The 18,268-nt window shown below is 39.0% G+C and overlaps 1 protein-coding gene across 1 annotated transcript; it reads right to left on the bottom strand.

The window, feature by feature from the left end:
* Nucleotides 1-113: 113 nt before the first annotated feature.
* LOC141438609 (dual specificity protein phosphatase CDC14C-like) lies at nt 114-17,941 on the bottom strand. The gene is made up of 7 exons (XM_074102475.1): nt 17,881-17,941; nt 15,231-15,490; nt 12,317-12,526; nt 7,986-8,304; nt 7,153-7,291; nt 5,981-6,137; nt 114-5,741 (listed from the first exon to the last, which is right to left on the bottom strand). The coding sequence occupies exons 1-7, from the start codon at nt 17,939-17,941 to the stop codon at nt 4,764-4,766; spliced, it is 2,124 nt and encodes a 707-aa protein (XP_073958576.1). The 3' UTR covers nt 114-4,763.
* Nucleotides 17,942-18,268: the final 327 nt, after the last annotated feature.

The following is an 18,268-nucleotide window of genomic DNA, read 5'->3' as shown; positions in this document are numbered from 1 at the left end:
GAAATATAAGATAAAATAGCTCATTGAAATAACGAGTTTATTTCCAATAGAGAGTTCATTTTAAATAAAACTTTGTTAGCAGATAAAATTTTTCAACATTGAAAACTAAAAGTATTATCTGCGAGTATTAATTTTAAAACACACTTTCTGCTCTAGACAATAAAGTCGTTATTTCAAGGATCTATTTTATCTTATATTTCCGTTTATTTTAAACCGAGGATTATGCACTTGAGGACATAATACCTATAAAATAGGTACAATGGCTTTGTTCGTAAGGTGGGCTGTTAAAGAGATCGGGACACCTCAAAAAATTCATACTATACTTTGAAGTAATGTGGACATCGAAAAAGTCTTGCCAGCTACATGAAAGAGGAAAAAGGCTAGAAACACGAAAACAAACAAGGCACGAAGATTGTCGAAGTTATTTTACCAATAGAGTAATATAAATTCCCACAGCAACGATATTGTGAAAACATAATTATAAAAAATAGTGTTAAATTAGGAACAAAGCTGTAAGTAAAATATTATTTATGGTGCACCACTAACTTTAATACTTTTATCGACTTTGTGTAATAAGAACCGAATGTATACATAATCTTGTTTAGTGACATTCCACTGCATAACAAAATGTACAGCGCCACAAACTGGTGGTCAAAATTGGCACTAACCATGGGGCAAGGTCAAGGCAAATGGGCAAGGCTCTACTAGCATAACTGAGCTACTTTTGTTCTGCATCTTTTAAAAACATGGCCAGTGTTAATTAGTTAAATACATTTTTGCCTTTGTACCAAGAGACAGCGATAACACCAACATGTCTGAGTCTGATACACTGATTTAAGAATTAAACATTAAAGATCAATAAATGATCTGAATTCAAATTATTTGAAAATGTTACAAAACAAAACTAGCTCAGTTACGCGAGTAGAATCGAACCTTGCATTTAAAGTTTGTGACATATTTCAAATCATGACAACACAATGACTACAAAAACAAGACACAGCATCTGGTTCTGACCTCAGGTGACCGCAGGGCTTAATCCCCAAACACTAGGAACAGCCGTTCAAGAGTACAGGTGATTTTCCACCGGCGAAGCGAGAATTGAAATTTGTATGGCAACCACAACAGCAACCGAAGATGCGCTAGGAGAGGATTGAAAATTAGCATAAAAATTTCAATTTTCGCCTCGCCGGTGGAAAAATCTTCAAATTTTACTCTCTTATATAAAACCAGACACAATTAAACATACATTTTGCTATAACCAGTTCGTAATTATTAAGCTTATTAAACAAATGAAATATATACTAACAACCTTTAGGTATACAGATATAGGACTGACCTAAATTAAAACATGCGCTTGAGACTGCAAGTAACCGAAAAACTTGAGAATTTCATTTATAATTCATTTAAAATATAAAGATACACGGATGTAAATTATTACTTTGCTTTTAAAATACTTAACGTCAGACAATTTTATAAATTTATTAAAAAGTTGGGCTCTTGTTTAATATAATATTTATAATATATCATATGGTCGTCGGTAGGTACGCGCGTATTATTTTTAACTGGATAAAAAGAAGATAAAAAAATATGGTGTCCTAATTTTAACAAAAAAAAAGTTAATCCATAAACACAAACAATTCGCAGTCTCCAAACCGCAACTATCAAATATAGCCAAAGTAGCCACACCTGCGCCTATTGCCAACAACGCTTTTGACACGGTTCAGCCCATGTTAAATTCAGTCTAACAAACAAAAGTTGACATTTGTTATGTATGACATATGTACTAAATTGAGTACGTTTGGTCTCTTGATGTTAATGGCGTTAGACATGGGTGTGGCTGGATAACGGAAGAACAGCTGCCGCTAAGCGTATTTAAACATGAAACAAATATTATATCAAATTTACAGTTGTGTTTGTCAACTGCGGTGATAGATATAAAATTTAATTCAGTTAGTAATTTTGACGTTATAAAAAATACACCATAGACATACTGGAGGCAGAATATAATTGGTGTATTCTTTACACACATTTCCCTCCAAATTGCTGAGAAATGCGTGGGATCATGGACTTTTAAGTTTCTTTGTAAAGATAAAAGTGAATCTCACCCAATCTCACATAGCGAAGACTGGGTCGAGGCGAATCTCACCCAATCTCACTTAGGCAGGGCGGGGGATCGCCTCATTAAGTAGACGCCCCCTTACAGAAGCATCTCAAAAACACGCAGTTGATCAAACCAACGCTGTAAATTGAAACTGTATTAACGTACAACAGAAGGCACCAACAGTGCGCATACAAATCTGATATGACAGTGTAAATTCGTACAATATTCGGAACTCTGATAGGCTCTTGTTAGTATATAAAAATATGCACTAGAATGAAGTTAGGAAAGGTTCACATCCCCTGGTTCGATCGGATTTATAAAAATTCAAAAGGTTCCCGACATCTAGCTTCAACTAATATGGATGCTGAGTAATTTGGTCAATTTTTAAAGTGATAGTGACGGGAGTGTCAAAATACATAAAGATTAAAGAAATAATCGAAATACATAATAGTTATTTGATATAACATATTTTTCGGAGAAACTATTAATTGGACTAAGTTTTTTGATCGTATAATGTACAGATTGGTTTCCGTGAGGTTAGGTTAATTTAATAACAAACATAACATGAACTAATTTCATAACATTGTCAATTTCTGGGAAAATAACAAGTAACTATTATGTGTTTTGTTCATTTTTTTTGTCAATATATATATAATAAATATAACGTTAAATAATGGAATCTTGCAAGAATATCTAAGTCTCTTCTATTTTTTTGTACAAAATTTGACACTATTTATATAAACAGTTAATTGGTTAATAATTGTAGTGCATTAATTTTGTTATGAATCGAATAACAGTCAATTTGAAAATGCATTAATGTGCTATATATAGTATAGTGCTGCAGTTGTAGTTTCTTTCTCAACAGTGAAGTGAATTATATTATAACATTCTATCCAACCAGAGATGGTAAACCTTTTCTAAACATTATAACTGTAGTACTACTAGTAACGTTTATTAATGTACATTTTATCTATCCCTAACACAAACACGGCAAACGATTAACTATTTTATTTTCATCTAATTTACAACACAATGTACTATTAATATCCGTTATACAGGAGGCACACCGATACTGTGTAGATATTTGTAAAAAATGCATTTTTATCAAGTTTATCTTTTTATATTCTGTGATATAAACGAATAATTAGTATTATTTTAGTGCATTGTTATTAGGAATCAGATAGCAGTCAATGCAAAATAAAAATAAAAATTAATTGCATTAGAAGTTAAAAACTATAAAAGGCTGTTTATCAGTACTCGGTACTTTTAAACTGTAATAAAATCACGAAGACGTCGTATTGCAAATAAATTCACTTAAAAACTATTTTTTTATCAACAAAATTTCAACAAAACTTTTCAATATTATTTATACAACAAGTAGCTCAATAAAAGCTAAAGAATGGCATTTGGAAAATCACTTAGTAATTTATTTAAATACAAAAATATTTAATTTCTCACATCACTAAGATACATTGATTGTCTATCCATATTTTAAAGTTGTACAAAGTAATAAATAATAATGTCAAAATGTACTCTGATTTATAAAATTATATCGAAAAACGACTCAACGTTTTATAACTGTAAATGTCAAAGAAAAAAAAGAAGTTTGCTACCGGTTTTCGAGTACATTATAGTAAATAACACATCAAGATCGGTAAAGTATAGAATGTTACAGATCACGAATATTCGAATCTAGTAACTTGATGCATAAACCGAATTTGAGGGCGATTAATATGCGATATAAAGCTTCTCTGGTGTGTACACAATATTACGTAATCCCTGAGTAGGAAGTACGTATTAACAACTTATGGGTTGTAAATGCTGCTTACCGCCCGGGTCGACGTAATATACTATTTCTTTTTAAAATAGGCAATCAATAAACCCTTTGTGACTACCTGTGTAAACGTTTAGGCTTCACATGTGGGGTTTACAACACAGATTTATATACTCTCTATACACATAACAAGTACATAGATTTGTTCAGAATTTAATGCTCATTTAAATTTCTAGTAACAGAATTATGGAATTGAAGAGTGGGTAAAATGCTGGGCCCTGAAACTTAGTTTTACGGACAGTTTTACGACTCTACGATAAATTGTGACATTTGAAGCGACAGGTATTTGTGATGTGATGACATCTCTATTTATTGAAACAAAATAAATAAAGACAACATTACGTATATCTGTTATATTAAATATCAAGAACTTATCATTGAGTCATAAAACCGGCCTATTAGTAAATAATATCAATCTATTATTTTATAAAGCCTTTCACATGAATCTGACCAAAAAATGCGTCTGAATTGTAGGCAATCTGCACTGACGAGCAAAAACAATGGGACCCTTTTTATGTAAAGCTGTATGAAAATTACCAGTTTTTTTTCGACAGTGTACATTCTATTTTAGGCATCCGACGCAATGTAGCGGTTATACTCCGCTACCATGAATATCCATCTTGATTTAGAACAATTTCAAGCCTTCCTCAATTCAATACACTTTATATTTTTGCATGACAATATTCCCCCACACTCCGCTACGATGTTTACTTAAACCGCATTGAACTAAACAAATCTATGCATTCGACGCTAAATGTGCTATGCACATTAACCTATATAGAATCTGAAGTGCAAAGACAACTAACTACTTAGCTACCCGCCGAGAGATCATTTCTTCTTGACGGTCGAGCTGCTGCCACTTGTACTCGACCGCGTCTGCACGCCATCCTTCTTTAGCAGACTGACCCCAAACGCGGGACATTTCTTTCGCAACGCCTTAATCTTGTACAGTTTATTCCCCTGAGAGTTATTAGTCTCTTCGAAATTCTCTGGAGTAACATCGGCCGTGATTATAGAATTGGAGATGCAATCCATCGGTTCGGGACTGCTCGATTTGTCCCGTTTCCGACGAAATCTGAACGGAGTTTCAAGAGAATCCGCGGATATGTTGGTGACGTTAGTGTCGCTGGAAGACAGGTCTTGGGTCGACTCTAAATTGCTTTTTCCCACGTTGTTCTTCGGTAGTTTCTTACGGGAGCTCGAGTTAGAGCGGACGATTAATTTCTTTCGCGAGTTTAAGTTAGTTGGAGTTGTTTTGGTTGCCACGGCTTTTAAATTAGGTTCGGAGGGAAGACGGTTCTTGCCGTTCAAATGGCAGTTCTCAGTTAAAGCGGACAATGTGGATGTTACGTTACTTAAGGTACTTACGACGGAAGTTTCAGGGTTGGTTGTTATTTTGGCGACTGTTTTCCGCGTGAAAGTCTTTAGAGGGCTGCTGCCGTGAGCGTAACCGATTGGCCGCGCTAAGTTGGCACGCTGTCCATGGAAGCTGCTTTTGCCCGTGAACTGCGCTTTGACACTTCCAGCTTTCGCTTGAGAGTTGGCACTTCTAGTTGGCGGGAAGGTTGACGTTTTAGACGCGTAGTGGGATTTTAGAGTAGAGTTCAGGATTCTTGGTTGGGGTTTCAGGTTTGTGTTGCTGGCGTTCCGTATGTTGTTGGTAGGCATCATGTAGTTGAGTTTGGGCGTGAACACAGTTTTGGTGGGCAGCATGGCGGTCGCTGTGCTCTTGTATTTGCCGATGACCGGCGTCACGTTGTTTTCAGAGTCCGTCTCGTTCGCGTTAAGAGCGTTGGCGTTATCGAGCTGTAAAAAAGTTAAGGTTTGTAACTGTAAGTTATTAAGATTAATTCAGTGTTCATTATCTAATTTAAAAGCTGTCTGTAAAATCATTACGCTGTCAGAAGTAGTTGAAAAGCCACAGTTCAACCCACTAGGCAACCACGACTAAATGATAATGACACAAACTAGGTAAGAAATAAAGAATAAAAAGTTGGTTCTTTTAGAACTCTTAAAAAAAAACAATTTAAAAGTCTTCTACTGACCTTCTTGTTGTTTTGTAATATACTCTGCAGCGACACGGGCTTGTCTTCCCTATTATCGGGGAGGTCACAGTAGATGCCGCGAGTGAACACGGGGAACGAGCTGATGTGGTGGCGGCGCCGGAACGCTTCGCCTTCGGCTAGCATGCGCGGCTGGACGCTGCGAAGGAAAACATGTAATGTAATCTCTCTCTTTTCAACTTGGGAAACTTCCTAAGACATTATGGTAGCGCTGGTTTAACTGAGGTGCATGAGGGCCTACTATACCAGAATCCCTATCATCTGAGCTCTGGGGCTATAAAACTTCGTTTTCGAACCTCTCGCTCGCTCTTGGGAGGTTATCAGATCTCTCGCACACATCACATAATTCCGCTGCAAAAGCGAGAGAGAGAGACAGAGAGAGAGAGAGAGAGAGAGAGAGAGAGAGAGAGAAACTGATATAAGTTTCTATGGAAGTGTACACGAAAAATTGGGTCGGTATTTCCATGTCGGTATTATCCGGGCCGGTCAATAGTGTCACCCAGTTCACAATCATATTTAAGTAAAACTTTTGCATCTGTAGATGTGCAAATTGTGGAAAGTTTCCAAAAAGTTGAAAAAAGTTCTCGGAAATTTGGTTGGTCCTGCAAAGGTCTTCCGAATCATCCTGTCATAGTTTCACCTCGAAAGATGGCCGAAAAACTTGAACAACCTGAATATCTAGTTGCGTATAATGCGGAGATTTAAAGACGGAGATTGTCCCGCAAGCTTCGGGGACTTAGGAGGGATCAACTCCGACTGCTAGCTGTTACTAGACACGCCTTGCTAAACATGCACTCACATAACCTAGGTGTTACAGACGGCCCCCTTTGCAGAGCATGCATGGAGGCAGAAGAGACAGCCACTTTCATCCTTCTGTAATGCTCTGGTTTGACGAACTACAGGGCATTACACCTCGGATCACCGGGGTCACTGCAGGAAGTGGCCGGCAACGTGAAGGGTCTGCTAGGATTCCTCCAGGAGCTAGGCTGGCATGAATAGTGCCTACAGCCTAAACACGCAAAATAGGCGCACTTAGACGTCGAGTTGCGGAAAACAGCCCGCTAATACCTATACCTAAGGACGGAGACATACGTCCTTAGTTCTATATCCATAGTATTTCCAGCATTCTCGCAGTGACCCAAAAAACGACTCACTTCTCGAGGAACCACTGCTGGTGTCCGATGACGGAGCCGGGCCGGCAGACGCGCAGCCAGGCGATGGCCTCGCGCGCCGTGAACCCGTGGTGCTTCATCATGTAACACGCGATCAGAGTGCCCGTGCGGCCTAAACCCGCTGCAAACAAACACAATATAATATACAAGGTGTCTTAAAATAACAAAAGTTGGTTAGTTGGTTGATGGTTGGACGGTCGGTTGGTTGGTTGGTCAGTTGGTTGGTTGGTTGGTCGGTTGGTTGGTTGGTTGGTCAGTTGGTTGGTTGGTTGGTCAGTTGGTTGGTTGGTTGGTCAGTTGGTTGGTTGGTTGGTCGGTTGGTTGGTTGGAAGTAAAAAAAATGAAAAACCCTCGTCTTGAAACTACATTTCAAAGTTCAATATCTCAAAGACTTTGATCTTGAGTTCAACGGATTTTAACGAAATTTAGCTAAGAACCGCCGCAAGGCAACGCGCTTTCACGTAAAAAAAAACGCACCGCAATCGGTCCATCCGTTTGAGAGCTACGATGCCACAGACAGACATTGGCGTCAAAACGTTGTACAAAGGCACCCCCCTTAAATTTTTCCTTTTAGAGAGGGAGGGGAGAAAGTCTCATAACGAGCTATAGAAAAAAAGCTATGCTCGGGGTGTCTTTGTGCGATATAATCTGGATTACCACCGAAGAATATGCAAGTTGAAGTGGCGACGGGAAGGCCAAAGTATTTAATCATTATCTGATGCACACATAGACAATATCACACTCGTTCAATTCATTCGTGCTAGCTGCTGTGAATCGATCAGTACCTATTACAATTAATATAAAAACTCGTATACCTTTACAGTGCACAGCAACAGCGCCCTTCGCAGCCTCTGATATCCTTATAAACCGATTCACAATCAGATCCGACGGCACGGAGCCATCCACAAAGAACAATTCCCTGTGCTCAAACCCATGGGCGGTAAACTGTCTTGCGTCGTACGACTTCTTGTTCAACCGGACTATGGTCGTCACGTTGTGCCGTCGGAAGTAATCGTGGTAGTGTTCGGGGCTGTGGAGGGGGTAACCGCGGTCCAGCCGCGAGCGGTGGTGGGGGCCGGAGAACGCAAGCATCTTGCCGGGTACTATCCAGTTCAGGTCGCCATTTTCTACTTTCTGGAAGCATAATACAAAACAAACTTTTTTTAACAATATAGTATTTGTCAACTTCAGAATTTGCTATGTCCTATTACAATTTTATGAAAATACTAGCTTTTGCCCGCGGCTCCGCCCGCGTGGTATTCGGTTATCGCGCGCTGTTCCCTCGGGAACTGTGCATTTTTCCGGGATAAAAAGTAGCCTATGTCACTCTCAGGCCCATAAACTATCTCTATGCCAAAAATCAACTAGATCCGTCGCTCCGTTGCGGCGTGAAAGACGGAGAAACAGACAAACACACTGTGACATTTATAATATTAGTATGGATAGATATACTTAGGCGACCCCCAGATCTACAATAACATTGTAAATTTGTAGTCTCTAAAATGACACTGAAAGAATTTTAACGCATAGTTTAATTTTGCAAGTTGACATATTTTGTTTAGTGACAGTCTCATTCTCAAGGTGCGAATATTGCGCAATAATACGAACTGCACAATGTTTTCGTGTTCAAAATATTTCGCAGTACTGACCCTACACGATCAATGGAAAAATATGGTGAAATAAAAATTAAACTCGCTCCAACATTCGTTCAATCAGTGCTTGATCATCAATTTTAAACCTAAACAGTCAATAATATTGCACAATTCGCAAAATTGCGCAATATAATTGATTGTCTAGGCTAGGGGCCGCCTTACAGATAATGTTTAGCGAAAAAAAATTGGGTTGAAAATTGGATCTACAGTGATGTTTTGATGGAGCGTGTAACCGAAGTGTACATAATGACTGATTCGACGAAATTACGTTGTTACATGGAAATTATAGGAAATTATAATTTTTCGTGTCACAACCGATTTTTCATACAAATTTTAATTGCCGTTGTTAAGATGTAAGAAAGAAAGAAAGAAATCATTTCCCTCTTTTTGAACACTACCCATCTACCTATATATACATAACTACATACGTCTATATCATTTTATTCTGCTTCCGCTAACCTCTGCATATTTGTGTTAGTAGGTATTAAAAATAATAACAATGTGTCCAACTATTTCGTTCCAAATCAAAACCGGGCCAATGTCATCTGACCTATTATTCAATCTATCTAAATTAATTTTATTTATATCTAATACATTTAAACAAGCAATTCTTGTATACATATTTGTTTATTTATTTCGGCGGACCGCAGCTGGAGGTATATTATGTGGGACGCCCATGTCCAACAGTGGACTGGACGCCCCACGGCTGATACAATGATTATGATTTATTTCAGGGATCTTGGATATTGGCTCTAAAGATTTTGATGAAATTTGGTAACAATCGGGGGCGAACAATCGATCTGGCTTGATCTTATCTCTGGGAAAACGCGTGTTTTCTAAATTCCGCCGAGATACTTAAACTCAATACTCATGTTCATAGAAAACTGTCATATTAGACGTGTTTGAGACGCGTTTTAACACGTTCGGCCCCGGCAACGATCCACTAAGCTCTTATGCTATGCCTACGCAAATCCCACAGCAGTCACTTCTATGCCAGTAACACGTATACGTGTTACAGACGCAATATATTCCGGTGCCAGTGACTTTTTAGTTCTTACTCTATGCCAATGACACGCATGTCGTGTCAAAATAATTCATACCTCCTAAAGGCTGGATAGCGTAAGGGCTTAGCGGAACGTTGCCGGAGCCGAATGTGACGATCCACTAAGCTCTTACGCTAGGCATAGCGCATATCCCACAGCAGTCACAAATGGATCCGAATTTCATAGCCGAATGTAACGTTTTCCATTTGCCATAAAGTAATTACTTCTGAAATAGTATTTCTTCAGAGTTGCTAAACCTACTGCTATATGATGACATCCTAAAACAGCACGGTTCTATATATTTTATGGCAAACGTTGGTATGCAAGTGAAACGTAAACGGTCACAAATACGTGTCACTGGCATAGGAGTAAGAACTAAAAAGTCACAGACGTTGTATCAATGGGCCGAACGTGTTAACTATATGTGGTAAGTTCATTAATGTCTAGTTTTGCATATCTTCAAACGCTGCATACACTCAAGTATTTCTTAAGTAAACAATTTTAGTGTGAATCAGCGGAATATTCCGAGGTAGCTGAAGTCACAAGGTGCAACACTACTGCGCGCGACTAGATACGCAGCGAGCGTTTTTGCGATGTCTGTCTGCTTGTCTGTCTGTGGCACAGTAGCTCTCAAACGGACCAATTTAGACGCAGCTTTTTACGTGAAAGCGAGTTTTGTTGTGGTGGTTCTTCAAAACTAGTATTTGCAGCAGAAACCTAATTTCGGTTCGTTTTATAGTTTCTGCCGCAACTGTAACTTCATTCGAAGAGCGATTCTAGTGTAGCTATATTTTTACACACCATTAAATTGCTCCGCAAGTACAGGTTCCCTCGCGATGTTTTCCTTCATCATAAAACTCATGTTAAAATATCTAATTAATTTCGTAAATGTTTTTTGAAATCCGTATTTAAAGCCCGGGTCAAGTTCCCAATCCGCACTGGGCTCGTGTGGGAACTACGACCCAAGTCCTCTCATTCTGTAAGGAGGCCTGTTCCCAGCAGTAGGACATAAACTGGGATGATGATGGATCGCGCATAGTCGCACACGGCCCGGTAGCCGTGACTCACGCGTTCTAATAACTCTATTAAGAATTTAATCTTAGTAGACCAGTCTTATCACAAATATTTAAAATACAATGAACTAGTTCTCCGCAAATTCATCTGCGAAGAATCCGGTTATCGAAATATTAAATTTTCCGGGATAAGAACTATTCTGTTCTTTTCAGGGTCTCGACTCAAACAATCTCGACGACAAATTTCATCACGATAGTTTGAGATTTACTTTAAGTGTGAAAGCTTAACAAACAAACAAATAAACAAACTGGCATTCGCTATTATAATATTAGTTAGGATACTTCCCTAAGGTTAAATATTATAACCTAGCCTAGATGTTATTTAGATTTATTTTAGCAATAGAAATGAATTAACAAATGTGGACCCGCTCCGCGCAATATTTATACTACAAAGGGTTCATTGCTTTTAAGAGACGATTTTGAGATTTTTTTTATAGAACGAACTACAAATAATCGACTCGTCGACTAAGTCGATCGTGTTTCTACAGTGTATTGATTTATAAAGTAAATCCTCAAACATTTACATGTGTGTTTTAAAACTAAAGCATTAAACATAGCTAAAGCAAAGTACAGTTGTAGACTCCGTCTGCGTAGAATTCGTTTATCGCTAACTGCAATTTTTCGGAATAAAAACTATCCTATGTCCGAATTTCATCTGAATTGTTTTAGCGGTTTAGACGTGATGAGGTAACAAACAAACAGACTTATAAACTTTCACATTTATAATACTACCGTTTACCCGCGGCTTCGCGCGCGTAAATCATTAAATACAGCAGTTGAATTGAAATTCCGGGATTTTATAAAATTTTCGTGGGAATTCCCTAAAATTACATCGTGGTTTTCATTGACGTTAAATTAAAACACCCATGCCAAATTAAAAGGTAGCCTATGTGTTATTCCAGATGTCCAGCTATCTACACTACATATACCAAATTTCATGGCTCTAAGTCCAGCGGTTATTAGTTAGAGATTTTATCCCTATCCCGTGGGAATATCGGAAAAAAAGTATCCTATGTTTTAATCCAGTTATAAACTAAATTTCATGCTAAGCCCATTTTATTTAAAGATTTTATCCCTATCCCGTGGGAATATCGGTAAAAAGTACATGTTTTAATCCAGGTTATAAACTAACTTTCTCATCCGTCACGTTTCACGTGAAGAAGTAACAAACATACTCACTCATCAGTAGGATACTCAGCGGCACAAAATTTGGCCCACTCTACATACGAAATAACCTATTACTGCATACATTTGAGGACCAGATTTCTTGCCGCTCATTATATTAGTGGGATCATACAGCAAGGGATCAAATGGATACAATAAATGAGCTAGAAGCTTGGCGCGCTCTTAAGGTTATTCAAACAAGTCGTCAACTTACCTCATAGAACAGATACTGGTCCGCGTCGAAATGCTCAAAATGGAAGAAGCCAGCGTCATGGGCGACCTTGATGCCGTGGAGGACGTCCAGCAGCGATATGTCGAACAGCGGCGGCCCGCCGGACGCGTCGCGGAAGCTCAGCAGGGACCACTCCGAGCCCGAGGTCAGCTGCTTGTACACCGCGCCGGGAGACCCGTTCTGGTATATTATCTGAAGAAAAATAAGTTTCTAATAAAAATTTCATTTTGAATACAAGCTTTTTTCGCTGACTGTACTTGCATTGTCATCTCAACTGCATATCCGTACCAAATTTCAAGTCGGTACTATTATAGAGGAGTTCCCTCCTGCGGAGACGATCCTGGCAGGACCACCAAGATGTCACTACCAGGTTATTGTATTGTCACCAAATTTAAATAAGTATGCCAAGTTTTAAGTCAATTGGACTGCTGAAAGTGGGTCAAATGTAGCTTCCAAGATTTGACCCAAACAAATAAACAGGGCAAGCTAAAGAAAAGCTTATCAAAACATACAGTCGAAGGAGGAGGCTCCTTTTATGAAGTCGGCTTAAAAGGTAGTAAGACTTAGTAGAGTATTGTTTCCAGACTACTACGACATTAATCATCATCCCAGCCTGTAAACGTCCCACTGCTGGGCACAGGCCTTCAGAATGAGAGGGGCTTGGGCAGTAGTTCCCACGCGGGCCCAGTGCTTATTGGGTACTTCACGAACACCATTGAACAAGGGCTAAAAGACAGGCGAAATATCGCTGTGGTTTCAGGTTTTTTTGACGTTACGGTCTTGAATACGGACAGAGAGCAGTGGAAGTATTGGGGAGAGGCCTTTGCTCAGCAGTGGGACAGAATAGGCTAACAATAATAACAATAATAATACGGTCTTGAACGTCAAAACAACCTCACGATACTAACGCCAGCGTTGTCTATTAGCCCTAATTGCTTCGCTCGTGATAAATTTCAAATCTGATAGAAGATCTCTGATAGAAGGCCACAGATCAAACTACTAGGCAAGCTGTTTGACAACGATGACATCGGGGCTTTTAAAAGGGCAAAAACGGAACCCTTATAGTTTCGCCATGTCTGTCTGTCTGTCCGTCCGTCCGCGGCTTTGCTCAGGGACTATCAATGCTTGAAAGCTGTAATTTTGCACGAATATGTATGTAAACTATACCGACAAAATGGTACAAGAAAAATTTCATTTTTTTTTCTGTGTACCTCCCAAAGACGTAAAGTGGTGGTGTTTTTTTTTTCTCATCCAACCTTGTAGTGTGGGGTATCGTTGGATAGGTCTTTTAAAATCATTAGGGGGTTGCGAAAACGATTGTTCGATTCAGTGATTTGTTTGTATCCCGTGAAACCATATCGAAAATACAAACTGAGACCAGCACTGGGAATCGAATCCAGGTCCTCAGCAATCCGTGCTGCGTGCTATAACCCCTACACCAGTGCTGGACCATTATTAGCAGCGAATACTGCGATCCGAGTATAGATCGGATTTTAGACTGATATTATCTCACGGAAAGTGAAAAATATCTGTTAAACAAGTTTTTACTTAACAATCTAAAATCCCGTCTATACTTAAGCAGAATTAAGAGCCGCACTTTCTGTTAATTCTCTAAGACCTGGATCTCCACGACACAGGCTGTGCCTAGTGTGGAGATCACTGCTTCTCTTGTATTGATGAATTAACTTTTTATGGTCAATAAATACATTTATTATTATTTTTATTTTTTATTATTTTCTGCCAACTAGGCTGTGACGGCAACTCGCCACCGTCATTACATCAAATACAAAAACAATTTATACTTTATTGAATCAGGCGTTTCTTTGCGGTGCTCCGTATCAGTGAACTAACCAAAACTAACCTAAACAATTAGTTTTCCCACCCGCCCGCCACCTTATATGATAGCTGCCTAACCTGTGAAAATACTGTGCTAGACTAACATCTGGTAGCATGGTGACCGGTTGTTGTTCTAAGGATGAACTCTGCTTGAGTTCGAAACGCGTCAGTGTAATGTGATGCTGCTGATAGTTGGGTTTGTGTGATTTGTGTGTGTTCTTAAAGTATGGAGGTGAAGGAGCCGCATGAACTACGTGTGTTCTTTTCAGTTGCACAGACGTCGCTATCATAAGGTCGCGGGTGAGCAAAGTAATTGTTAACTCTCAATACACTTTAATTGCCGCATAAGGTGCGTCGATTGGTTGCTGCAATGTCACGTGCGTTACCGACATACGGTTCACTTGTTTCGCCTTTTATTGGATAATGGATACGCGTGGGACGCTCCGTTCACATGCCCGGCAATTTTATTGTTTGCGCGGAGAAACGTAATATATCTATATTTACAACTAGTGTTTCCCCGCGGCCTTCCACGCGTAAACCATGAAGTCCAGCAGTTGAATTGAAATTGCGGGATTTCACTAAATTCAAATTAGCATTCCCAAAAATTATTGACGTTGCACTAAAAGCAATGCCAAATTTCATGACTCCAAACACAGCGGTTGAAATATCGAGATTTTATCCCTATCCCGTGAGAATATCGGGTTAAAAGTAGCCTATGTGTTAAGTCTTATTCCAGATGCCCCGCTACTTACGCTCCATCTCGTTGGTGGACGTACGCTGTGCTTGCTGATCCGCGGTCTCCATTCGAGAACTTATCGGCCCCAACGGTCATCTGTTCTCCGTGCTATGTGGCCTGCCCATTGCCACTTTAACAAGTTAATTCGCTTAGCTACGTCGGTTACCCTCGATCTTTTACGTATCTCATTTCTGATTCGATCCCATAGTGAACCTCTATAGCTCTCTGAGCAACTCTGAGCCTATTCATAAGGCCTATAGTGAAGCACCACCTAAATAGAATATGTAAAGTTATTTTGGCTAATGACTAGAAATATAAACGTACCTGATAGCTCCCAATAAGATAGGCAGCGTTGAGTCTGAGCGTCTCATTGTTACTAGTGTAGTAAACGATCTTCTTTTTAGGGTTCTTCTCCAGTTCCTCATTGAGCCTGTTGCAGAACTGGTACAAGTGGCACAGGTGGTAGGGACCAAAGTCGAAATAGAAGTTTTCGTAGACGATATCATCCTCGATGTGGAAGTACTTGCTGTTTCTGGTCGGCTTCGGCTTGTAGCCCGTCTTAAGAGTAGCGAAGTAGAGTCTGTCTGGAAATTAAAAAAGTGTGTCAGCATCATTTTTACCCGACTGCCCGAAGGAGGATTATGATTTTGTACATCACGTACACACACGTGACTACTGCATTTTAAGGCTGCGTTTCAAAGAGAGATGTGCGAGGATGTAGTGCGAGGCATGTACGAGTATTTATCATTAACCAATAGAAACGCTTCATTTACCTCGCCTCGCCGCTCCGCTGTTTCCACCAGAGCGGTGCTATTTTCTATCTGGTTGATATTTTGTGTGATGGAAAGAGGTGGATACCTACTGCGCTAAGAGAGGTGAGTTTGTCCATTCGTACGCACAAGGTCACTAGGAGACATTTTTAACCCCCGTCACAAAAAAGGGGTGTTATAAGTTTGACGCCAATGTCTGTCTGAGGCATCGTAGCTCTCAAACGGATGGACCGATTTCCGTGCAGTTTTTTTTTACGTCGAAGCGAGTTTCCATGCGGTGTTTCTTAGCTATGTTTCATTGAAATTGGTCCAGCCGTTCTTGAGACTTTAAAATGTCAATGTCCAGGGTTTTCCAACTTTTTTAAGTTGGTTAGGTTATGTACATCACATACACACACGTAAATACATACATAGTCATACGTGAGTTGACATTATCAATGTGTAATCCAGTATGTTTTGTACAAAAAAACTATTCATTAATCAAGTACTAGTCTAAACCAAACATGCCCACGAAAAGTTCTGTACAAAAAAGTGCTAAAAAAACACTATTTCGTATGGGATCCCTCTTTCATTTTTAAACTTTATTTTGTATTTAATGTTTCATATTGCATAACACTTTATTGTACATAAAATACATAAAAAGAACAGTATACCCACATCATTTTCATCTGATCATTCATTTTTCATTTCAATATCTTAAAAGAAAAAAAAAATTCAAGAGTCTGTCTCTGCCATCTTAAGTACCCTTCGTTACGCGTGGTTAAACCTACCTCGCATACATTATATTGTCACCGCAGTCAAAACAAAATCCTTTATGCAACTAAAATGTAAATAACAGCATAATACGACCATCCCCCGTACACTCACCCCCGTAAAGCACATTTCTGATTCAGTTTACGGGCAAAATTACTGCGGTTATGGTTTTTATTGCCCTGTTCTTTGCGAAATGATAGTGTTGTTGCAATACACGATTTTTAAGTCTGGTCACGTAGGATGATAAGAATATACAGAAAAATTCAGACAGCCGTTCCAGGCCCTCGTCGTTTTAGGGCTTATTACCTATTCGTGATAACATATTTTAGAAGCTTTTTTATCTTTAAACATACTTACTGAGCGACAGAAAATTTGGCCCTCATATGTACCTATTAAGGTAACTTTGTATGTAGAGTGGGCCAAATTTTGTGCCGTTGAGTATAAAATCTATAAATAAAAAATAATTGAAAGAAGATAGTATGTAGGTAAGGTAGACGACTATAGATCCACTCTTGCTGGCTCGCTGAGGCAGACTTCAAACAAACAACCATCAAAAAAAACAGATAATTAATCCCACAGTTTTTTATAAATCGATTTTTTTGTTATATTTTTGTTTTACTAGTATCGAAGAGATCTCAAGTCAAGACTGGTAATTGAATTCGTCTGAAACGTAATGGAATAGATAGACACGGTAATGCAATAAGGCAGAAAGTATCTATTCCACCCCCGTCTAAGCTTCGCATGTACACGAGTGGCTATAATTGCCATGGAGTTCCGGTACTTTACTTATGCAACCGTACTATAGTGGGGGGGTCTGATTTATGAGCGGTCAGCTGGTAAAAAAAAATTACAATCTGTATAATCCTTATTATCCTTTATCGCATTTACTGCCAATGTCATATGACGATCATTAACCCCCCCAAACAAAAAGAGGGGTGTTATTTGTTTGTCGCCTAAGTCAGTCTGACTGTGATATTTTAGCTCTCAAACCGATATACCGATTTCGATACGGTTTTTTTACAAGAAAAGTTTTCTTGCAGTGGTTCTTTGCTCTATGTTTAATTAAAATCCGTTTAGTCGTTTTTAAGATATCGATCTTTGAGTTTTTCTAACGATGTTTGTCCGTTAACTAGTATTCGTAATACAAGTTTTGCTAAGTTCGCAATGTCGTTCTTCCTTGTTATATCAACGTAATTACATAACGTTATTCGTGCTTAATAATTTTAAGAATAAGAATAAGAATCATTTATTGGCTGATAAAAATAGATACACATAAAGAAACTACTCTTCGGGACCAACCAACAACGGCGCCTTTGCATTTGTAAAACGCAGAAGCAAATAAAATAGTCATTAAAAATGAATAAGTACATAAATCATGGTAAATATCATGGCCAGATCGCATACATAAACAGTGCTATTGAACTTGTCCTGAACAATACAAAGGCTGTTACCAGATCTCTCAGAAGCATGGTACGCCCACCGCCCGCGCTTGTGCCACACCCTATTTAGCATTACGTAACCAAGGCCACGCTGACACTCGGCCGCGCCTCATCGCATGCTGTAAACGCTATTTCAGTGCACTTCAGTTTAAGGTTACTTCAGGCATTTCCAACGGCGTGACTTTTCAAGGTGCTAGGTGGTTTTAATTAAGTGTAGGTACCCTAGGAACTAAAACAGGGAGCGCGATTCATATGAACAGAGCCTATAGCCTTATGATCATAATAGCGTAGAAGTACCGGTTGTGGCCACTGTACCGTTTATGGCCATTTATTGTTTAAATATACGTTTGATAAATTTATAGTAATAAATAATTATAAACTTTATTCGTTTCATACAGGG

This window comes from Choristoneura fumiferana, chromosome 19 (assembly GCF_025370935.1).
Source record: "Choristoneura fumiferana chromosome 19, NRCan_CFum_1, whole genome shotgun sequence".
Taxonomy (NCBI): Eukaryota; Metazoa; Arthropoda; class Insecta; order Lepidoptera; family Tortricidae; genus Choristoneura; species Choristoneura fumiferana.
The sequence above is the reverse complement of the archived record's forward strand: the minus strand, read 5'-3'. Positions and strand labels throughout refer to the sequence as shown.